Genomic DNA, 22,536 nt, shown 5'->3' with positions numbered 1-22,536 from the left:
GGAGTGCGCACCAAGCTCGCTACATACCGAGACAAGCGTATTTACATACATGGACTGTATAACTTAAAGGTATTAATGAAACACTCGAACGCATCGTTAGCTGTGTGTAAAGTGTATGATTAATAAGTATCCACGAAACTATAGATTGATATAAGTTAGTATGAGGTACATCACTCGACATCACAATGCATGTCAAGCCGACATCGTACAAATATAGCGTAGCAGAGAGTCGGTTTCAGCGGCTACGATTGAAGCTCGGAGGCCGTTAACACAGTACAGTAGGAGCCGTGGAAATTTTGCAGTGGCTGCATCTGAAGTCCCATTTGCAAAGAGTTGTGAGATTATCGCTTCGCAGGTATCTCGGCTGGACCCCTGAGCTTCCAGTGGAGTTGTTAAACAGCAGGGCCAAGGATGCGTATGTGAAAGCGCGTCCATTGCCGTAGTCTAAGGAGGCAGCCACCCTAGATATGCAGCTCTTAGACAAGGATGATGATCTACTCTCCCGCCTAAAACGCTTCACTAATGGCAATGATCTAATGCGGAACGGGCCGCCGCTAGTACAGTTGGTACGTGAAACCGACATGGGACGGCTCAAACGGGAGCTCATAATGCCGGAGGTATCCCGCCTCACAACAGTGTTGATTTCAAGGAACGGTAAGACAACTCTACACTTATATATAGGGTACATGGAGGCGAGGAACCTAGGGTGTCACGGTCGTTGGGTTCGGGGCGCGGAGGTTAACTGTATTGGCCCTACAGACGAAGATTGTAGTCGAACGAGGAAAAGGAGAGGGAGGAAGCTATCGTGGGCTGGATTGAACAAGATACTGCGACTCTTTGGCGCAGTAGTTCCGGTGGCTCGTGCTGGCAATTGCCGTTGTTTAGTCACTCGCTCGTCACAATATAGTGGATAAACTCACGACCAACGCCCAGGCCAAGAGAACTTTAATCACTACTATATACATAGATCATGTCTGATATCAACACCGTGCGCCAACCTCGACTTTGGAGATCTATCTTGCTGTTTTCACAGACCATGTGCCGGCTATGGTCATACTTTGGACGGGTACAAAGTCTACCCGCAAATCAGATCTCTTGGAGTAACATACTTCTCATCCTCGGGCCTGTTGTAAACCTTGTCGAAACCATACGTTCCCTAGATGGTGCTTGCAATCTCTCATGGAGATAGCTTGTGGATACCAGTTTACTGATAGTATAAATGACCGTACGCCCGCCCGGTCCTATCACTACATCGCTGTTCATACTCTACCATACATAAGAGGCGCGCAATCCATTGCTCGTTAGCAACAAAACCACGTCTGCTTACCTTGGCATAGCCATTATGAAGTCTTGTTATACCATCACCCTTCTCGCCACGGCAGCCCCAGTCCTGGCCGGCCCTGTCGCCTACGGCGTCTGTCAAGCTGGCTGCTCAGCTGTCGTGGTCGCTTGTTATGCAGCCGCCGGTTGCACCTTCGGTACCGTCCTTGCGGCTGGGGCGCCGGCCGCCATTGTTGGCTGCAATTCTGCCTACGGTGCTTGCCAGGCGGCATGTGCCGCGGTGCTTCTGGCACCGACGCCTTAGTAAGAAACCAGTCAATAGGACATGGCTGTTCGCATCGTGTGCTGTACTAAACAAGTTTAGACATCGGCATGGTAGGACCGAACAGGGGACCTTGCAAGCGGTAATTGTACATAGTGGTAGGAATTGGACGTTGCATATTGCACAGAATGGATGAGTCCCTTCATTATGGTATACCTATGATTCTGGAGTAAAATACACGGGTGCGTTCTAAGCCCGACGAGAGATATATGCCCGAGGCCATAGTGAGAAGACGTGGAAGACCTCTCTGGTTGGTTCGACGATGGCAGAATGTGGGTGACGCTGTTTCCGCCTCACCCGATGGTCTTGGACTAGTGGTGAGGATGAGTATGCTAAGAGGTAATTAGTTTCAGCGCCGGCACTACATATTATGGTTGCTTGGAACGCATAGGTAGACTTACTGAGGAAATGGGAGGGACTAACACGAGACCAGATCATAAAAACTGGCGTCACCTCGCTTTGGTACCATACGTCTTAGGCATCATAGAGTTTATGTTCGACACAGTGCATGCGCATGGCCGTTTGGTAGTGGGGCAGCCAGCGGGGTTGGCCTAAGGCACGTTGCAACAATCCACTCCTTGGCCGTGACGCTCTGGGGAGTGTTAAAAATACTTCAAGATAGTACCGGTAAGAGATTTGGTGCTACGGGTAAGAAAATACCATCTATATCCTGATACTGTGACTACGGTTTTACATCCCCTCCGACAAAGGGCCCTGTGGTTGTAACTGGGAGCGTGGCACCAGACAGACTACCGAGGTATTGGCAACAACTATGACAATCTTGCCAACCACCATTCACGATGTACCTCCACTTCTCGTCGCATATCAACTCCTGGTACCAGTTTATCTTCGATTTAACTAAGCTGGATAGGTCCTGTGACAGACTCAGACTCAGGTTCAGGCACAGCCCCCACAGTACACGTTGCTTTGTATACTGGCTTAACCCCATCATATTTGGCGGCGGAACTTGATGGCAGAGCACCTACTGCCCTGTCATGGGCTGAACGGCCTTAGCCTTTCAACACATGTTTGCTCGTCTTTACTCACTTAGATATGCCTAGGGCGCGTTATCTTGTTCAACGGAACACGTAGGGTTAGTACTATGAAAAGAAACATTCAGATTAGCGAAGTCACGTACTATTCCAATCGTATCTCGGTCCGTAGCTTACCTGGTATCTGGCTCAATTGCTGAACAGAAATCTTAAAAGCGTCACTACACTAAGGAGAGCCCTTGGTCCAGGGAGCCGCCAGTCGACGAAGAATTTCGCCAACGCCAACGCCTGACTGGACATTGTCTCCATCTGTTAGAGAGTTTGGCCAATCCGTAGGTCGTGATGTTTGTACGTTTGTGGGGCAACGTAGTTGTGTTTTACCTAACGCATGCCAGGCAAGGGAATTTTAAGCGGTAAAAAGATCGATGTCTGGAGCGGAAACGTCAGTACATTCCCCCGCCCCCATGCATCTGTTAGGTCTCTGTCAGTTGCCCACCGAAAGGTTAAATTGGACTTCTCGTGGGGTAGACGCAGAATGGGATGCACAGATGTACCTATAGTGGAGGCCGAACGGGTGGCACGTGCTGCTGCGACGGGCGAGGAGCATTGGGGCATTGGGGCATTGGAACCCAGTGTTGTGCAAAAGCGGGACCAGGACTATCTTCTACAGTCACCATGACTCTGAAACTAGAGCTACAGTAACAGCTACAGTACAAAAGGTGCTGTCTACCAGTCCAGTGTGCGCTGCGCCAAAATCTGCACGCATCAGCGCCATTCCAATCGAACATACCCGGGATGGAAAGAAGATGAACAGCTAAACCCCCATTACAGGCTACTACTGGGTTCCGGCTACCCAGACCGGCGAATTTGGGCCGTTGAACCATTGGGCCCTTAAGCAAGGATGTGTATCTGAATGACAGCTACTTTCCTGCTGTATCTCATTTGCTTGGACCTTTCTGTCTCTCAATTTCTGCCAGTGGGCCCTGTTTAAGCGAAGGCCCTCAGGAGACCTGGCGACGAAAAACTGTTTGATGTGCTTGGGTATGTAAGTTTCCGGGGTGAAACCCAACGGGACGGCTCGCCGCTATCAACCTCTCGTTAGACAATAAGTTGTGATGTGTCAAAAAGGAACTGGCCAGATTTCATTCATCACTTCCAAAGAAGACAGTTGGCTAAAAGTCTAATGCGTTATCACTACGACTTGCAAGATTCTGATTTGGAATCGCAACAGTACAGTCTAAATCGGTCTGATGCAAAACCCAACGAAGGGGATTCTTTTCAGATGCCCTCTTCATGCATTGCTGCCCAGCCTGTACCAGATGGTGGGTATTACCAGAAAGAAGCAACCACATATACTTCAGCACAAACCCTTTCATTGTGATTCACATGAAGTTTCCAATTTCCAAGCTTTTAGCCTAGGACCTGGTCATGAGAACCAAACCCTTCCTCAGCAATACATGCTACCACACCGCAAGATAACCGTTGGTGAGGCACGAGATGACACTTCAGATGCATCTTCGTCAACAGCCTGCAGATTCTAAAATGGCCGCCCCGCGATTTCCTTGCGCAAACTGGGACCCCAATGGTATCGCTTGCAAGGAAGCCGGCACACATGGCTGCAGCGGCTGTCTGCTCGTTGCTGTAAGTTTTCTGGCACCATTTCCTGTCGTCATCTCACTATCGGGTCTTTCTGACTGATGTCTTCGTGCAGTATTGCAGCCCAACGTGCCAAAGATTGCACTGGCAAAGACATAAGACTGACTGCAAGATTCCCTTGGGCAAAGGAAGCTGGCAACCTGCTTGGGTTGCAGAGAACCGACAACCTGCCTTTATCAGGGGTGGGGTGGCTGAGAGTTTTGGAGCGAATAAATACCTCTGGGGCAATGTTCCTGCTCTGGATGTACTTCAGCTTGAGTCAAATGAAGGCGATGAATATAAGAGAGAACTGAATCTCCTCTTTGCAGGTACGTACCCACATCAAAGATCACAACCTAAGACGGTAACTTAATCGATTATATTAGGCTAATCTAAGAAATCTTCCAAGCTTCGGGCGACCTCCGAAACGTTATCCAGACGATTGCCCAGCTACCGAGCAACTACAACTACCCCCTTAAGATCGCGATCAACGATCGAGATCTCGATATAGTGGCGCGCAATCTAATAATTCTCCTTACTGCTCTTGTATCTCAGGATATTGACGAGACAGCCGACTGCATCATTCACATCTGGTATTCGGCTCTCATACGAAAATCAGACTTGAACTTCCTTCAGGGCAAGATCCGTCCTCTTTTCGAAGGTGTCTGCGAAAAGATCAAGGACAAGGGGGCGAAGTGCCTTCTGGGGAAAACGTGGACATTCGGAGAGCGATCTCTGAGAGTTGTCCTAGAGAAGGCATCCTGGGACAAGCTTTTGGCGTATCTTGAAGTTCCCGCAGGGTTGACGCCGGAACGAGCATGCCAACTCCGTACAGGCATCACCTTGGCCGACTCAAGGAAGGATTATCGCGATCGAAATCTGCTTCTCCATCCCCCTCCGCACCGGATTGCAATCTACCAATTCCGTAAATACGGTCTCTTGCTCCCATTTGGTTCATCGCGCTTGGCTTTCCAAGAGCCGAACCCGTACGCCCAATGCGTTTCTACTTCAATTTGACGTATGAAGCTAATGTGGAATAGGACTTTCTTTCAAACTGCCGACACCTGGCCGATGAAAGACAATGCTGATCCCCTTCATGGGTGGCCTTCTTCGAAAGTCGCCCAGACATTTAGTGGGTCTGCAACAGCCGATATCTACGGAAAGCTCTTTTACTACCTTCGTGCTTTGTTTCGGACTTTTCTTGGCCGTCTCGCGAGCTCAAGCATGTCCTTCCAGCTGTTCCAGGTCGACGTTATGGACCTTCCAGCACACCTTGGAAGTGAGACCTTTAGCAGAATTGAGGTAAGTAACTCCATTGGTAGTGGAGGATTCACAGGAAGGCATTCTCAAACCTGTCATCCCTGTGCGATATACATTGAGGGAAAGCATCAATTGGTGAAGTAACTCACATTGCCAAGACCTCCAATATCTCCGATGGTGGCTATCTAGGGATACACCGGACGCTCACTTTAATGATACCCTTGTTACAGAGTTCATTGGAGAACAAGCATGCTACTCTGCTTACTTTGTTCATGAACGCGGTCGACGAAACCATGACCGACCAAGACAAGCTTTCCGAAATGACTCCAAACAGTCCAGTGACGAAACGGCTTCTGCAGTACCTCCCTCCCAAACGTCGTCCAACCACCCCTTATGACCCTGAACTAGTGAAGGTCTCACTTGCCCGAGATTTCGTCTCAACATATGACCACATCTTTGACCAGTAAGCATAACACGACCATGGAGCCTATTAAGGACAAATCGACTTTTCTGCTGACGTCGATGGCTAGATATGTGAAAAAGCACAACTTTGATAAGCTTGCCGCTCTTTTAGGTGCAGGGATAAAATCACGGCACACAATTATCGATAAGTGGCCGTATCGCTTAAAGCTACACCCTGGCCAGCTAAGCGCTTAGGCAGAGTTTAATAGCCTTATAGTCGAGGGCGTTTTAAGCAAGGAATATTATATAAAGTGGGAAAGAAATCCCTAGGTTAAGACTTAAGCCTTAAAAGTTAATATAGATAAAAGCAGGTAAAACTTACTATTAAAAAATTACCAAAACAAGTAAATACGCTTTATCTTTATATAAAAAAGCTAAAATGCTTAGTTTATATATTATAATTTTAACACATGTAAAAATAAATTATATTAAAAAAGGGTTTTAACAAAGGTGTTATAACCTACTTTATAATTAATTATAACTTGATAAATATTTTTAACTTATAAAATTAACTATCACTAATATTTAAATATTAAAGCCACTTAATAAAATTCTATAGTAATTATAAAAGCTTATAAAATAATTTATTAAGCAATCTTATATAATTATAAAAACTAAAAATCAATACAAAAAGGATAACTTAAAAGTAAGTCAATAAAATACCATAAATAAGGGAAAGCTAACAACATAATAATAACTTATACCTTTTATAAAAACCTAAGTAGCTAAATAATATTAAGCCGGGGAACATGTTAAAGAACGAAATAAAAAACTCTATAACATAATTATAAATACTATATCCATTAAAGCCAATAAATATCATATTTATATAATAATAAACAGGTAGTTATATAATTATATTATCACTAATAAATGGCTCCTAATAGATACTATAAGTATAAGGCAAGTAACATTATATAAAGCCGATTAACAGACTATATTAAAAAAACGCGGGGAAGCTTCTTTTCCCTTTTAAAACGATTTAAAGGCGGGGTAACTTACTTTTCTTTTTAAGCCATTTTTTAACTACTATTAAAAAAATAGCTTTTTATTCTTTAAAACTTAATTATTTATAATCTTTTAATTTATTCTGAAATATATTAATTTTCGTTTTTTTAACTAGTAAATAGTATACTTAATTACTATTTATAATTTTCTTAATTTAATATCTCTTTAAGTTTCGCTAGAATTAAATTCTTTATAACTTAATTAAATTCTATGAAAACACGATTAATCTATTAAATAACGTTCGTTAGAAATATTATAATACACTTATTTAGATATATTTACTTAAATGAATTGCGACTTATTATAATCTTATTACTAAAACCTTAAATAAAGGACTATAAATATAAATAAAGGAAACCTATTATAATTACATTAAAAAGGCTAAGAAAATAAAACTTATTATTATTATAATTAATTAATATAGCTAGTTAAAACTATATACCTCTATAAAATAAAAACTTATAATAATACTTTATTTAGTATTTATTATAATACGCCCCTATATTTTGCCGATACGCTAGCCTTTAGAAAATTAAGTAAACTAAGAATAAATACTTTAAACCCTTAAAAATAAATTATTATATTATAAAAATAATTACCCCTTCTTTATAGTTTAATTAATTCTAGAATTAAATCGATAAATATAGTTAAAAAATATAAAAAAACCGTTAAAAAAATAGCTCTATTTAAATTTCTTCTAATAATTAACGCTAATCCTCGGCTAATACTCTTATAAATCTCATTTATAATATTTATTTCCATCTTATAATACTAAAAAAAATAAAAGCTATATATAACCCATTATATTAATATATATTTTAATAACACCTGTAAAATATTCAAAATACTAAAAATATTATTAAATAAATACTTTAATTTCTTTCGTATTTAAAGGATTTATAATAAAAAGCTCCGTTTTAAATAAATATCTATAAATGTTAATTATATCCTTATTTATTTCCTTTTTACAAATATATACTAATACTTAAAACCGTAAAGATTTATTATACCTGAAATATAAATCGTAAAATTTACAAATTATATTTAAACTTATATTATTACTTAAATATATAACTTACCTTTTCTCGTTAAATAAACGTAAAAAAAAATCCAATAACTTAGTTATAACATAACTATATTAAACGTTTTAACTATATTAAATATAATATATCTTAATGAAATTACTAATATATTTCTTAATAACTATTTAAAATTACGGGTAAAAGCTCTATTTATAAACCTTATAACTATAAAAGTTATAACCAACACTTTAAATAACAAGGGGACCGGCTAAAGTTAATCGTTGAAATCCTCTTCGAAACTATAATAAAACTGCGATTTAAAGAGGATAAAAAAGGTTGTAACGAGTAAAATATATAGTCTATAAGTTTAAAAAAAGTATTAATATTTATAAAACTAACTTTATTATAATAAATAAATTTAAGATAATAAGTTTAAAAATATATAATATTATAAAATACTTATATAATAAAAGGTTAAATAGAAACTTTAAAAAACCTAAATTTTCGCTTATTTTTAAAAAACTATATATTAAAACCAAGTATCCCCTTAAGCTATATACGAAACTAATATAGGTTAAAATTTCGAATTAAAATTAAAAACAATAAACAATACGCCTATATTTAAAACCTTCTTTAAAGCTTAATAAAATAACTTTCTTAAATATAAAGTTTAAACGTTAAATAAATAATAATTTAATAAAATTTTATCGCTTAAATTTAAAAATAAATAGAAAAAAAAAAAAACTAGTATAAATTATTAACAAATATTATAAAAAGTTTATAAACCATAAAGTATTAAGAACTTAAAAATTATATATCTAGTATTATAATTAAATACGCTCGCTTAACAAAGAAATAAAATATTAAAAGCGTTAATTTAAAGGTTAAAATAATTAAAAAAATAAATTATAATAGATAATAAAAAAGCATTTTCTATATAAATATATTATGACAAGCTTAAAAAATAATTATATAATAATCTATTAAAAGAAATAATTCGCTTTACTATATCTTATAACTTTATAAATAGGAAACGTATTACTAAAAAAACAAACTAAACATTAGTACTTTAATGTTAATATTAAAAACTATATATAATATTATTCGCTTTCATTATTTATTAGTTTAACTAAATTAATCCTGTACTTATTCAATAAAGTCTTTTAAAAACTTATTCTAATAAAAAAATATATTTTAAAACATAAAATAATATTATAAATCCTTTAAATAATAAGTAATGTATAATATAATTACCTCTTTTAAAGTCTAACCTCTACCTTTTACTTTAAATATATTTTTAAAACTATAATTTATAAGCTTTATAATATCCTTTACTCTTTATTTTATTAAGTAAAAAACGTATAAAATAATATAAAATTTAAATAATATTAGCCGTTAAAGCTTCGTAATAAAATTATAATTTATAAATATATAAAGCTATATATATAGCAATAACGTATTTAAATAATTAGAATAATTCTAATCTTATATAAAAATAAAATTAGGATCGGTCTTATTAAAACTAAAATAAAAAAATTTAACCTAAATCTAATCTTTTTTATTCGGCTATAATACTTTTAATATACCGAGTTTCTTTTTTTTCCTTCGATTTTAAACTTATTACTTTTACTTATCATACATTATAATTTATTTCTAAGTTATTAGAAAGATCTAAAGTAATTTAGTAATTAATAAACGTCTTAAGCTTAAATTAAAATAATATATAAGTATTTAAAATAGCGTAATTTCTTATATAAGCGAACTTATAAAATTAAACAAATATATATTTATTTATATCTTTTAAACGTACGAATTATTTCTACGCCTCTTTAAAGTCGCTATAAAATAAAATATTAAAACGTTTTAAAACTTTAATAAATATAGCTTTATAAATAATAAATTTATACTCCTATAACTTTATAAGGATTTAGAATATTTTAAATAAAATAATATTAATAAATCGTTAAAAATAAAAAAAACGCTTTCTTTTTAAATAAATATACTTTTTAAATAGATTCGCCGTTATAATTTTTCGGTAAATTAATAATAATTCTAAAACCTTTTAAATAAAGTAATAATAATAACACTTTATTAATTAATTATATTTTAAAACTATATAAAATTATATTTTAACCTTATTTCTCTTTATATTATAAGCTTACTAAATGGCTAGCTTTAAATACCTATACATAATTATAAAGGAATTATAAGCCTCATAATTATAAGCATGGATTAATAGTATTTCTACTTAAAGTAAAACGGCTTATTCTTTATATATAATAACATAGGGTTAAATAGGCTTTAATATATAATAGAAATTAATAAAGATTTAATTAAAACGAGGCTCGCCGATAAGATTTATATATTATCTACGTTTAACCTATAAAAATTATAAACTATTAATTTAACTTTCTTTTTAAATTATAATAAAAATATACCTATATATAATAGACATAAGAATTAAAACTAGATCTAATTAAATTTATTTAATATAAAGTAGATATAAAATAATAAGTTATAATAATATTATAATTTATTATACCATTAATTATACATTATTAAATAATAAATAGTTATAGTAATATAATTAATTAAACTAATTAATATAATTACATGAGGGTAATAAGCTAAAGTTTTTAATCGTAAAGTAAAAGCGCTATAAATTTAATATATATAGATTAAATATAAGTAATTAAGAGTCGCGATTAACCCTTTAAAATATTATAAGCTTAGCATAACAATAAGTTAATTATAAGCGAGTTAGAATAAACTTAAATTTAATATATAGGCATAATAAATAATATAAATAATTAAACACGTAAAACTATTAATATAATTCGAAACAATAAGGCTAAAGAGATTTTAAATATTATATACTACTTTTTTATATTTAATTTCTATTAATAAATTACTTATTTTTATATTAATAATTATATATTAATTATTTCTTATTAACTACTAGATCCGTTATTACATAACGTGCTAAGACGCCTTTATTCTATAAAAAGCTAGCCTATATTTATTATATAAAAGCCTTAATATTAAATAATAAACTACTTAATTTAAATATATCTATTATTAATAAAATATCCTTTTATATATAGTATAATATAAATTAAAAATATAAAACGTTTCGATTGCCTTTTAATTAACCTCTTTTTAACTTATTTTTAACCACACGTAATCTATTCGTAATAAGGTATTATATATAAATAAATAAGTAGCAGCGCTTTTTTATTTAATAAATATTTTATAAATAACGTTTAAATATTAACAATTATTCTTATATTATAATAAATAGCTATTACACTTTAACTAAATAATACTATTTTATAGCACCCTTTTTATTATTTTTAAATAATATATACCCAGCGCTAACTACTTTCTTCTTAATCTAAGCTTTGTTTTTATAATAAATATAAATATATTATAATTATATTATATTAATTATTTATTATTACTTTATAAATAACAATAGTTTTTTAATATAAATTAATAGCTAATACTTTAAAAACTTAATAATATATAAAAATATAAAAAAACTACAAATATAATAAATAATTATATAATTATATATAAAAATAAAATAAATCGTTTTTTTCCATCTTTAATTATTATTTACTTTTATAATAATCGCGCTTCGCTATTACTTTAATTAATAAACATATATAATTATAATAATAAAAGTAATATTATTATTTTTTAATAACCTATATTCTTTAAGCGGCTTTTATAATTATACTATTTAATCTTTTTTACACATATAAAAAAGACTTTAAAACTACGCTCTTTCATTTTAAATATCAATAAATTATTAATTAAACTACTAAATTTAATATACTTATAAATATAAAAATTAAAACTTAAAAATTACACGGTAATAAAATAATTAATCTAAAAAAATAAAGCCTACCCCTTATTACTTTAAATCGCTTAAATAATAACCTATAATACTTTCCTCGCTTTATCCTTATTATTTAAACCCCTACGCGTTATATAAATATTTATTATTAGGTTAGCCTTAATTCTATAAAATTAAATAATAGTAGGTATAAGAAAAGTATCTTTTAAAAAATTCCTAACTTTAAACTTTATAAAAATATTTAAAGTAATATATAAATTAAGATAAACACTTTTATTATCAGTCGTAATAATATATATTAAAACATTAACTTTTTAAAAATCGATATATTTAAATAAATCCAATAATATAATACTTTTCTCGCTATTTATAATAATACGTTTATAAATAATTAATTTAATATAATAGTTTCTAAATGCCTTTAATTTTATAAAGCTAATATTAAAAGCAATAATATTTAATTAAATAATAAAATAAAATAATATAACCTCGCTAGTTTTAAAGGCGATAATTATTTTAAACAATATACTATTACGTTTAAAACTACTTATAATTACTAAATAACTTTTTAGAGTTTTATACTAGGTTGGAAAAAAAAAAATAATAAATAAATATAGTATTTATAAGATTAATAAACTTAGAAATAAAAGTTAATTCCTATATAATAATAATAACGCGAATCTTTATATATTATTATTAATAAATAATAAATATTAATTCGCTTATAAAAATATATACCTTATTAAATTATATAAAAAATTAAATAATTCCAAGTTAGCCACGATTTTAACAATTACGAAAAAAGTATCCATAAATAATACCTTTCGCTTACTTTATACGCTTCGTTTAAAGCTATAACTTGGCCGTATATACTCTAATCCTTAAAAAAAATAAAAAAACATATAAAAAAAAAAATATAAATATTGTTTAAACTAAGAAATAAGTCGCTTAAATTAATAATAATTAATAAACTAAACGTAAAAACCTAAATATCTTTATTTACCTATATTAATCTAATCGTTTTTATAAAAAAAAATAAAGTAAAAAATATATTTAATAACTATAATTACATATTAAATAATTTATTTTAACTTTTAACCTATTATATTTCTTTTAAACGTTAATAAAACTTAATATATATAAAAATAAAACCCTTTATAATCATTTATTAAATAATATTTATAACTACTTTTATATATAAAAGCATATTATTAATTATAGAATTAATTACTATAAACTTTAAAATTTATAAAATATTTAATTAATTCTTAATTAAATATAATAATATAACTTTTAAATATAATAACTTAAAATTAATACCTAATAAATTAGCGTAAAAATACTTTATAATTTAAATATATAAAAAATAAATAAAAACGTTAACTAAAATACTAAAAAAATAAAAATAAACCACCTTATATAACTATATTATAATATTATTTATAAAATTATTATAATATATTATTAAACTAGCTAAAAAATTAAGTAAATTACTGGTATTATTCTTTTAATTAAAATAATTTTCTAAGAATTAACTTAATATATAACTCTTTCTTACCCTTTATAATCCGCAGATAAAAGCGGATTAGAAAACGTTTATATTAATTAAAATAAACTTATCTTTAATTAAAATATCAGGACCGTCGACTTAAATGCTAATTAATTCATATTATAAAATAAATAGAAAAACTTTAAAGCTTTATTTTAACTAAATAAATAAATTAATATTTAAAAAAAATATTAACGTGTTTATAAATATTATTATTTATTATTAATTAAACTTTTTATAGAATTTAAAAACGTTATTATTATCTTTTTTATTAGTCTTCGCGTTATTTACAAAGCTTATAAGGAGTAAGAACTTTAAATACCTATAAATTATTTCAAAAGACGTAGAATTAATCTATTATTATTAAATTAATTAATTACTTAGTAATAGTACTAATAAGCTATATCTAAGGCCGCTTAAAAAAAAAACCGGTAAAAATAACATTATCTTAAAATACTATTAATATATAATAGCTAAAATACCAGTATAAAGCGTTTAAAAAAAACTAACGATATATAATATACAATTAAAATATTATAAAATAAAAATTCCATAACTTATTTAAATTTAAAAAATTAAAGAATTTTATAATAAGAATATAAAAGAAATCTAGAAAATACATACTAATAAGCTAAAAGTATAAATATAACCTCACCTAGTTTATATAAGCCATTTAAATAGTATAATAAAATAATTTCGATTAGAATATAAACATAGGAAGTTACTTTGTTATATTTAACCACCTACGCAATTCGTAGTATAACTACATTAAACTTCGCGTCATTTATAAGTAATATCTTTCCCTTTCCTCGTTATAAAAAAAAAACAAAGACTTAATTGCTATAAATTACCAAACAAAAGTTAAGAGTAAAAATATCTATTAAATATTATTGGCGATTTAATTAAAGTTCACTTTCTTTTAAATGGAAACCATTAAATACGCTTAGGTTAAAATTAACTTAGTAAATTTTTAAAATAACGTAATAATAAAATAAGATATAAAATAGCTAATGGAAAAAATATAAAAAGCGTTAAGTATAAAAACTATTATAATAAATATAAATATATAATTATTAATAAAATAAAACGCGACGAATATAGTTAATTATAAAATAAAAATAAACTAACTATATAATTAATTATTATATAAAGTAAAAAATTTAACGGTTTTATATATTTATTATTTATATATAACAACTATATATAATAATAATTTATATAATTATTATAATTACAAAATATAAACAACTCACTAATATATTCTTAAATATATAAATAGAATTATATCGTTATTTATATAATTAAACATATTATATTATATTTTATATAGCGAAAGTAAAATTATTAATATATATAAGATATAAGCTATATTAATGATAAATTATTTAAAAAACTCCGGTTATATATTAAAATTATAATACTAGTTTCTCTTTATTTATCAAATCCTTTATATAAAACATTTTATATTTAATTTAAAACAAGACGGGATTTTAGATAAGTTACTAGGAACTTTTTATAAGCTATTTTATAAAGCTATAAACCCTTAGTTAACATATAGAAAAAACATAAAGAAAGTAAAATAACATTACTAGCGATTCATATAATAAAACTTATATCCTATATATTATAACTAAAATAATATATATATATTAAATTATTAATTATATAAAAATAATAACTCTAAATAATTTATATAATTAATCGTTTAATAATAACCTTGTTAACATCCTTAAATCCATATAGAAATAACGATAAAAAAACGTAAAATACCTTTTAAAAACCCTTTTACTCCTTTAAATTTTCCGTTTAACTTAAAAATAAACACCTTTAACAATAGCTTTATTTATACAATTAAGTCTTTAATAAAATAATAACTATTACTTAAAATAACCTATATAGAAATAACATAATTAAAAATATTACTAATATCTATAATTTTATATTTTATAACTAAATTAAATTATTTACGCCTATTATTATCGTACTAGGTATTCTAACGAAATAATTACTTTTAAACTATATTAAATAATTATTAAAAGACTTTAAACTAATTTATATTTCCTAAAACGCTACTCGTCATCCTAATAACCCTTTTAAACCTCTATTCTATATATTATATATAATATTCAGCATTTAAAATATACTTTATTAATTTTATTAATAATTAAAATAACCTTTATAAACTATTCTTATTTATAAATCTTTAATCGAACTAAAAAAGGTTTAAATAATTTACTATTAATGTTAAAATAATTAAAAATATTATTATCTTTTTCTGAATTAAAACCTAAACGACGGAAATAATCGCACCATATAAATTTAAAAAGTTTAGGTATAAGTTTAAGAAAACGTATACAACTTACGTAATTAGTAATAGTACTGGTTATTACCGTATCGTATCCTACTACCTTAATAAAATACGTCTTATAGTTTGATATAAAGTAAATAAATATGTAAATAAAAACTACAGCTTACCCGCATATAATAAAACAATAAAGAATAAAGCGAATCTATTTATACTTTTAAGTAATATATCACTATTTATAACTTATAATTTCTTTCTTATTAAAGCTATTATTAAACTCTTTAACTTCAAATTAACCATTCATTAAAAAGGTAAAAAAGTGCTAATCAAGTCCACGCTTAAAATTAAAACATAAGTTATACATAAACTATTAAATATTATAAATATTATATCCTAACTATAATTCTTATAAATACTTAAGCTTATATAAATATATTATTATAAAAACATATTCCAACTATTTTAAATTAAAAACATAATAATAAAATTAAAAAATTAAAAACAGAGTTATTAAATTATTTTAAATAAGTTCGTATTTTTACTCGAAAATATTCTTAAGGTAATAAAAAGTATAAATAAACAAGCTATAATAGAATATAATCCTATTATAAATAATATAATTATTAAAGGAGTAGAAAAGAAACTAATATTACTAAAAGACTTATATAATAGATAGCACTATAATAACTTAAAAAAGTCTACTTAATTAAAAAAAACTATTAAACAATAACATAATAACTAATAAACTTTTAAGCTTTACATATAATAATAAGCTTATTTTTTAACGAGGGAAATTAAATAGACATAACAGTAGTGTATTACTTCTAACATAAAATAACAAAATTCTTTCCAAATAAACATTAATATTACACATAAATCCTTCATGGGTTGCTTAGCATAGTTAGGAGCTAGTGCATAACCATTCCGTGAGCCCCGCTCTCTGTACAATCCCGATCAGCCCTGTAAGGTTAGGTGGGTCTAGTCTAGTGCAGCGCAGTGAGACGAGAGCCTGGAGAGTTCAACCCCTAATAGACGTATTCCCTCTGCTAAGTCGCACGGCTCTCCGCTTGATGCTGACGGACCAGAACGGCACAACTTGGTAAAAATACCGTGCGATGCCGAGCTGCTGCGAAGTAAGGCATTGCCTTACTAATAGCTCTCAATTTGTTCCGCACCTGCTGAGTACCCCCAAGCCGTGCGTTGATACGCGACAAGTACAACGCGACGCGCGGGCGGGATGGCTTCGCAGGGTTAACGCCAAGCTAATTCTGGTGAGAGCACGGACGCCTTGGAATCGCAATGCACGCTTTCGTGCTGACTAGAGGTGCACATTGCTTTGAGAGACAACACAACAGCGGACATTAGCTTACCACAATGGAAGACGAATCACGACGCCAAGTTGTCGCCGCGCATCCTATCGGAAATGGCTTGAACACTTTTCGGGCCTCATTTGGCCGTCTCTGTGAAAGCAAGAGTATCATTTGCTCGCCACACTCGTTAACTCAGCTCGACCAAGATGGTAGTATTCCCGGATTGAACTCCCCCCACCTGCTCCTGACTGCCGTATAGATCTTCAAGACCTGTCTATCGATATTCTTCTATCACTACAACGCTTCCGAGCATCTCGTTTGCTTATCGTCGGAAGAGAAAGGAAGGCTCTTATCCACTATCTACCAAAGCTTGTTTCTACGATCGCTTCCGACGAGTCCAACTTCGAGCACGACTCTGTACAGCCACTCCTGGAGTCTGTAATCGCCGCGAAGCCAGAAAAGTAGATCTGGGACCATGTGAATCACATCATCGCGGAAGCAACTCTAGCCCCTCGAACGATAGCCCCTTCTCTCCAACAGACCCCGTGGCTCCGAAATACAACCAGCTTCGGGAACTTCTCGGAACATCAGAAATACGTCGATGGTGCATTAAAAGAAGAGCTTGGCCCCTGTATGTAGGGCTCCCGGACCTGCGGACTGTATTCTTCGGAGGTATCGCAGACCTTGATATAGTCTCCGAGCCAACCTTTCAAAAATGCAAGGACGGTAAACCCCCACCCTCCCATGAAGAATAACAGGATAACAACCAAAAAGATGTACTACACTGGTTTGCAGGAATGAATAACGGGCCGTCGGAGTTGGCAGAGGGCTACCCTCCGACCGAACGAAGTCAGCGAATAACTTGACCAAACTGAACCAAACAATGGAAGGGTCTGGCCAAGCGCAAGCTAGACGTCAGTTTGGTGAGCGACCCAAATGCGACGCAAGTTTCGAAGTGTCGCTGGTCCCAGATATTGGTTCCTGGAGAACTCAAGAGCAACCCGGCTGCAGATAAACCATTGGACGCATGACTTATTAATCTTGGAAGATATGCGAGGGGCGTTCTTACGGCTTAGGACACTTGTCGGTTTGTCTTAGGCTTCACGATTTGCGGATCGCTCATGAGGGTGTGGGCATCTGACCAGCTCGGCAGATTCGCATCAGAGCGGTTTGGCATTAATGATGATGGCCATGCTCGGTCTCGGTTATCCCAACTCGAAATACAAGGAATGCGTCGAGAAACTGGGCGTTAGGGGGATGATGAACCAATCGCGCGAAGCGCTCCGCGTGGGGCAGAAGGGATTCTGGTATGGTTTGACGGCGAAGGACCTACTCTAGGTCTTCTAGGCCGAGGAGTGGTGGAAGTCGGACGCCATCTTCTTCGCCGAATATCGAAGACTCCTTGGCGAGGACTTCGAGAAGTGCCGCAAGGCCATGTGCCCGTTTGCGCAGCCATGGACGAAAGAGGCACTGCAGCTGAAGCCTTATGCCGACACTGGCTTAATCGTTTTGGATGAGGAACATGACTTAGACGGGCATGCCGATGACACCGCTCCGTCGTCGGCGCATTATCCCGGCCAGCCCTTGGAGGTGGACGCCGTGTCCAAGATTCCATACCCGGCGATGCCCAGGTTGGCGCCCGACCAATATCCGCTGTGGTTGGTTCAACAGCTCTCGAAGGATGACCAGTGCGCCGTATTGCCATAGTGTAGTTCGTGGGTCGCCCGGGTGCAAACCACCGCGCACGAGCAAGCCAGGCCCTTCTCCGGCCCCTCTTTCTCCTGAGCATGCAGCGGTACCACGCGATCGTCACTTCCCAGACTCCTTATGACAAGGCGTACTTGCTGCTGGATATGGACAATTGTGACGTCCAGCTGATCGAGGATGCGTTGGTCCACACTGCCGGCAGTTGATTCCGAGCTGCTTGGCGGTATCAAGGATGATCGCACAAGAATTTTGGCGACAGAGCTTGAAGCGCGCCACCCTCAGCACTTTGCCAAGCAGTCCTAGAACTCAATAATTTCAAAACAGGCGGGAGACGTACTTCGCCTCGACCAATTCTGGACGCAGGACATCCGCAACAGGCAAAGAGGTATGGCTAAACTCGGTGAGCCCATACCTGCCCACGTGTCAGTGCAGCTGCTGCAGAACGACACCATCACGTGCTTGAATCTGACCGATTGGCAGCTGCAGACGCTGCTTCTGCCAGTCTACGAGATGAACGACCTTTCCAACTGGCAAACAAACGTTTTCGCCAGAACTGGGTGGCGGAGCCGAGCCACGTCGCCGAACACCTATTCTCGGCAATGGCACACTTGGCGGTCGCGAGTACCCCCCGGCTGCTGGAGTGAGACAAGGCGGCCTCTCTTCGGCGGCATGCTACATCCCGTCCCCTGATTCCGCCCATGCAGCTATTCCTCGGGAGATTGTCGCCGCGAAAAGGGTCGTTCGCATTAATGGTGCAGTCGCCAGCCAGGTCGCTGGTGAAGGAGCCGGTCAAACAAACGTCCAAGACGCTGCGGTCCCCTTTGATGCCGTGCATGTTGGACTTGAATCTAAACGCTCGCAAGCCGACGCATCGGCGGAAAGCCACCCTGCGGAGCGAGCCATGTTTCAGGGGCGCAAAGGTAATCGCGATGACAGCCTCGACACGCTTAATGCGAAGATGGCAAAGCTCAGCATGTGCCGAGAAGAAGTCCTGGGTGAGCTGAGCAACCGCATGGATCAGCTGAGGGGCGAGGTGTGGTTGGAACTGAATACGCACATGGATTAGCTGGAGGCGGTGCTGCGAGCTGAGCTGCGTGACGAAACGCAGGTCGAGTGTTTTTCGTGCAGACGAGGCTGTAGGCCAAGATTGATGCCATCCGTTCGGATTTGGAGAACGCCATCAGCTTCAATGGATAGCGCTCGAAACCAGCCTGAGCATCGAGATCGCAAAGATCCATGCGGCGCTGACTAAGGTGTAGTCGTCGAATGAGACGCCAATGGTGCAATTGGAGAACAAATTGGGTAGCTACCGCGAGTAACTCGCGGTTTGTGCACCAGAAGGTCGGCAGCAGTCGATCGCTCGTTGGCGTCTCCTAGAGAAGTGGGGAGCGGACTGGCGAGCGCGAGCTGCGTCAAGCCCGAACTCCTTCAGCACCTGCAAGACGCTGTCGAACAGAACAGCCAGCGCCTCCAAGTGATCGATGCCCGACTAGGCCATCTGGGGACAGCAGCGGCTAGTAGGTCACTGCATCCAAGAGTGGATGGATACTTGGCGGAACCCTGTCCGGCATCGTTGGGGTGGGCGCAGGACTACCATTGCTATCTCATCTGGGGCGCATGGCTTTACATTACTAGTTGGGCGTCCCTGACGACGGGTTCGATCTTCACGAAGACGCGTTCGAGTTGGCGCGCAAGAAGTGTCCGTGCTTTGCGCAGCACTTTCTCAAAGCCCTGAACCATGAGCACGTCCGCATCTATAACCGCCCTTTTCAGTATTCCAGGGGCGGAGAGTAGCCTCCTTACTTATAGGGGTAAGCAAAGTAAATTGCACACTTTACCTGTACTATACGAGTCGCTTGTAGATATTGCATTGTTTTACCCTAGTTCAAGTAGCTGCCATATGCTGTATGGCTCGTCTCTTCACGCTTCGCTGATGTTCGCGCTCATATCAACTGTCTACAGGTAAACTTTACATAAATCCTCCTCTTGGTTCGTGTTAGCTTGATGCGGAGGGCAATGTGCCAATTTCCATTGACATCGTTACGTAACTTGGTCATGGCGAAGAGCGAGGTGACGGGCGCATACATGACAAAGGATAAAGCAATCGAGGCCTTCACATCTGATCTACCCCTTTCTGCTTATTTTCCCCATCCGAAGCCCTCTTCCACTCTTTCCTTTTCTTGTGTCCTTTATTTTGTTCCTCTCAGATTCAAAACCTCCCATTACCCTCCCTTCCGACGTTTTCTACTTTCTTCTCTTCCACTCGCTCTCGCCCTTCTCTTTTCCTCCTCATACTAAGTTGCTGTCACTCATTTCTTATTCAGTCACGCTCAGCTGACTACAGTCAAGCGTTCTCATCCAGGTAATCATCACTTGGTGCTTCCCCAGGTGTTCCCGTCTCGTGATTCTTGCCCCGTCACCATGGCCAAGTAGAACGCAAGAGCGATCTTTGAGGCCAGACGTATCATCAACGAGGCCAAGACTGCCTTGAAGAAGGTAGTGCAAGGCCGCACAGAGAAGAAACGCATCATTGTCCGAGGGACAGATCTGACCCCAGTGTCCACCAACGGCGCCTACAAAACCGGGGTAACCAGTCTTCGACGACAGTTGTTCACACTACTTCAGAACTGCGGCTGCCGCAAGTCCCACAAAACATCGAAGAGGCAGGGCCTTGTGTACGTATTCGCCAACCATCTCGGCAAGTGGCAAACCTACCCGTCCCAACTCACGAAAAAGAACGGCAAACCTAAGAGCCGGGTTAGCATCTCGAGAGCAATCGTAAGCACCCCCTTACCCCATGTACGAAACATTAGTTATTGATTATAGAATAATAAGAAGACAGGCATTATCCGTCACACCACAGAAGAGCTCAACAGTAAGGCTCTGTGGCTCTGGGACTTCAAGCATCCGAGCACTAGCAGCTTTGCTCGTGCTGTGCGAGAGGATCGTGCCAAGAAGTCTATTCACCAGTACACCCCTCCTGAGACGCCTGCTGCGAAGGGATTTCTTGGGTCTGGCGGTTCCTCTGTTGCTCTGTGCCACCTCGCCCTCCATGACACCATCCCTCAAGCCCCTCTGCGACGCAGATCTGACAACACAGGTCCTGCGCTGCCGCCACCAAAGTTCATCCTCGACTACGTTGGTGCTGTCCAGGCTTTAACATCCCTTCCACTAGGATCGTCCACACTCCTGCCATCGGCCATGGCACGACAACTCGTCATGGAAGCCGTTCTCGAACCCCATCTACAGATGTGTTCCCAGAATGCATTAGCTTGTGTGAAGCTTTTTCTGCTTGTTCATCGTGGTGGCCATTGCGTAATGACCTGTCCAAACCAAGCTTCTGTAGATAGGGGTTTATTTGTCGGGCATAGCTAGTTTTGCTCATCCGCTTCTAGGATTGCATGAACAATCCATCAAATTTCATCAGATTTCTTTAATCACAATACTAGAGTGCGTTCTGAGGTCTTCTCGGACCTTGTTGCCGTAATCGCAGATCTTACCCAATGACTAGCTACTGGTTGAAGTACGCTGCCATGTGGAATAATATTAATGAAACGGCATTTCCCATTAAAATATATACTGTCGTAAGTCATAAAGAAACGGGAAAGGATTGTTCGATTTAAAACGTTGGATTAAAATGATTCCAAATCTCTCACAGCCTCTAAACTAGATCGATGCTGATGGAACTTGGCTCACCCAGCAAATCCATTGTCAGCGAAGTGGTTTAGCCTTGTACAAGTTTCTAATAACAATTAGAGAGAAGAAGGCGAAGCAAGCGGTACTCTTGAAGCTTTGTTAACCCGCCACGGAGGCTTACCTGC

At 35.1% G+C, this 22,536-nt stretch overlaps 4 protein-coding genes across 4 annotated transcripts; 3 read left to right on the top strand and 1 right to left on the bottom strand.

The window, feature by feature from the left end:
* Nucleotides 1–1,342: 1,342 nt before the first annotated feature.
* On the top strand, nt 1,343–1,585 carry PG985_001948 (uncharacterized protein; the record flags this gene model as incomplete). Its single annotated transcript, XM_066821717.1, has 1 exon — nt 1,343–1,585. The coding sequence occupies one exon, from the start codon at nt 1,343–1,345 to the stop codon at nt 1,583–1,585; it is 243 nt and encodes an 80-aa protein (XP_066689149.1).
* A 2,552-nt stretch (nt 1,586–4,137) lies between these two features.
* Nucleotides 4,138–5,957, top strand: PG985_001947 (uncharacterized protein; the record flags this gene model as incomplete). The annotated part of the gene is made up of 5 exons (XM_066821716.1): nt 4,138–4,236; nt 4,364–4,559; nt 4,640–5,216; nt 5,271–5,532; nt 5,649–5,957. 5 exons carry the CDS (start codon nt 4,138–4,140, stop codon nt 5,955–5,957), a joined length of 1,443 nt encoding a protein of 480 aa, XP_066689148.1.
* Nucleotides 5,958–17,072: 11,115 nt separating this feature from the next.
* PG985_001946 (uncharacterized protein) lies at nt 17,073–17,473 on the top strand (the record flags this gene model as incomplete). Its single annotated transcript, XM_066821715.1, has 2 exons — nt 17,073–17,217; nt 17,268–17,473. 2 exons carry the CDS (start codon nt 17,073–17,075, stop codon nt 17,471–17,473), a joined length of 351 nt encoding a protein of 116 aa, XP_066689147.1.
* Nucleotides 17,474–18,337: 864 nt separating this feature from the next.
* On the bottom strand, nt 18,338–20,802 carry PG985_001945 (uncharacterized protein; the record flags this gene model as incomplete). The annotated part of the gene is made up of 6 exons (XM_066821714.1): nt 18,338–18,503; nt 18,755–18,928; nt 19,053–19,127; nt 19,186–19,781; nt 19,846–19,959; nt 20,689–20,802. The coding sequence occupies 6 exons, from the start codon at nt 20,800–20,802 to the stop codon at nt 18,338–18,340; spliced, it is 1,239 nt and encodes a 412-aa protein (XP_066689146.1).
* Between the last annotated feature and the right edge of the window lie 1,734 nt (nt 20,803–22,536).

Source organism: Apiospora marii (assembly GCF_038362585.1).
Source record: "Apiospora marii strain CBS 49790 chromosome Unknown utg000002l_segment0_segment0, whole genome shotgun sequence".
Lineage (NCBI taxonomy): Eukaryota > Fungi > Ascomycota > Sordariomycetes > Amphisphaeriales > Apiosporaceae > Apiospora > Apiospora marii.
This window is presented reverse-complemented; position numbering and strand designations above follow the sequence as displayed.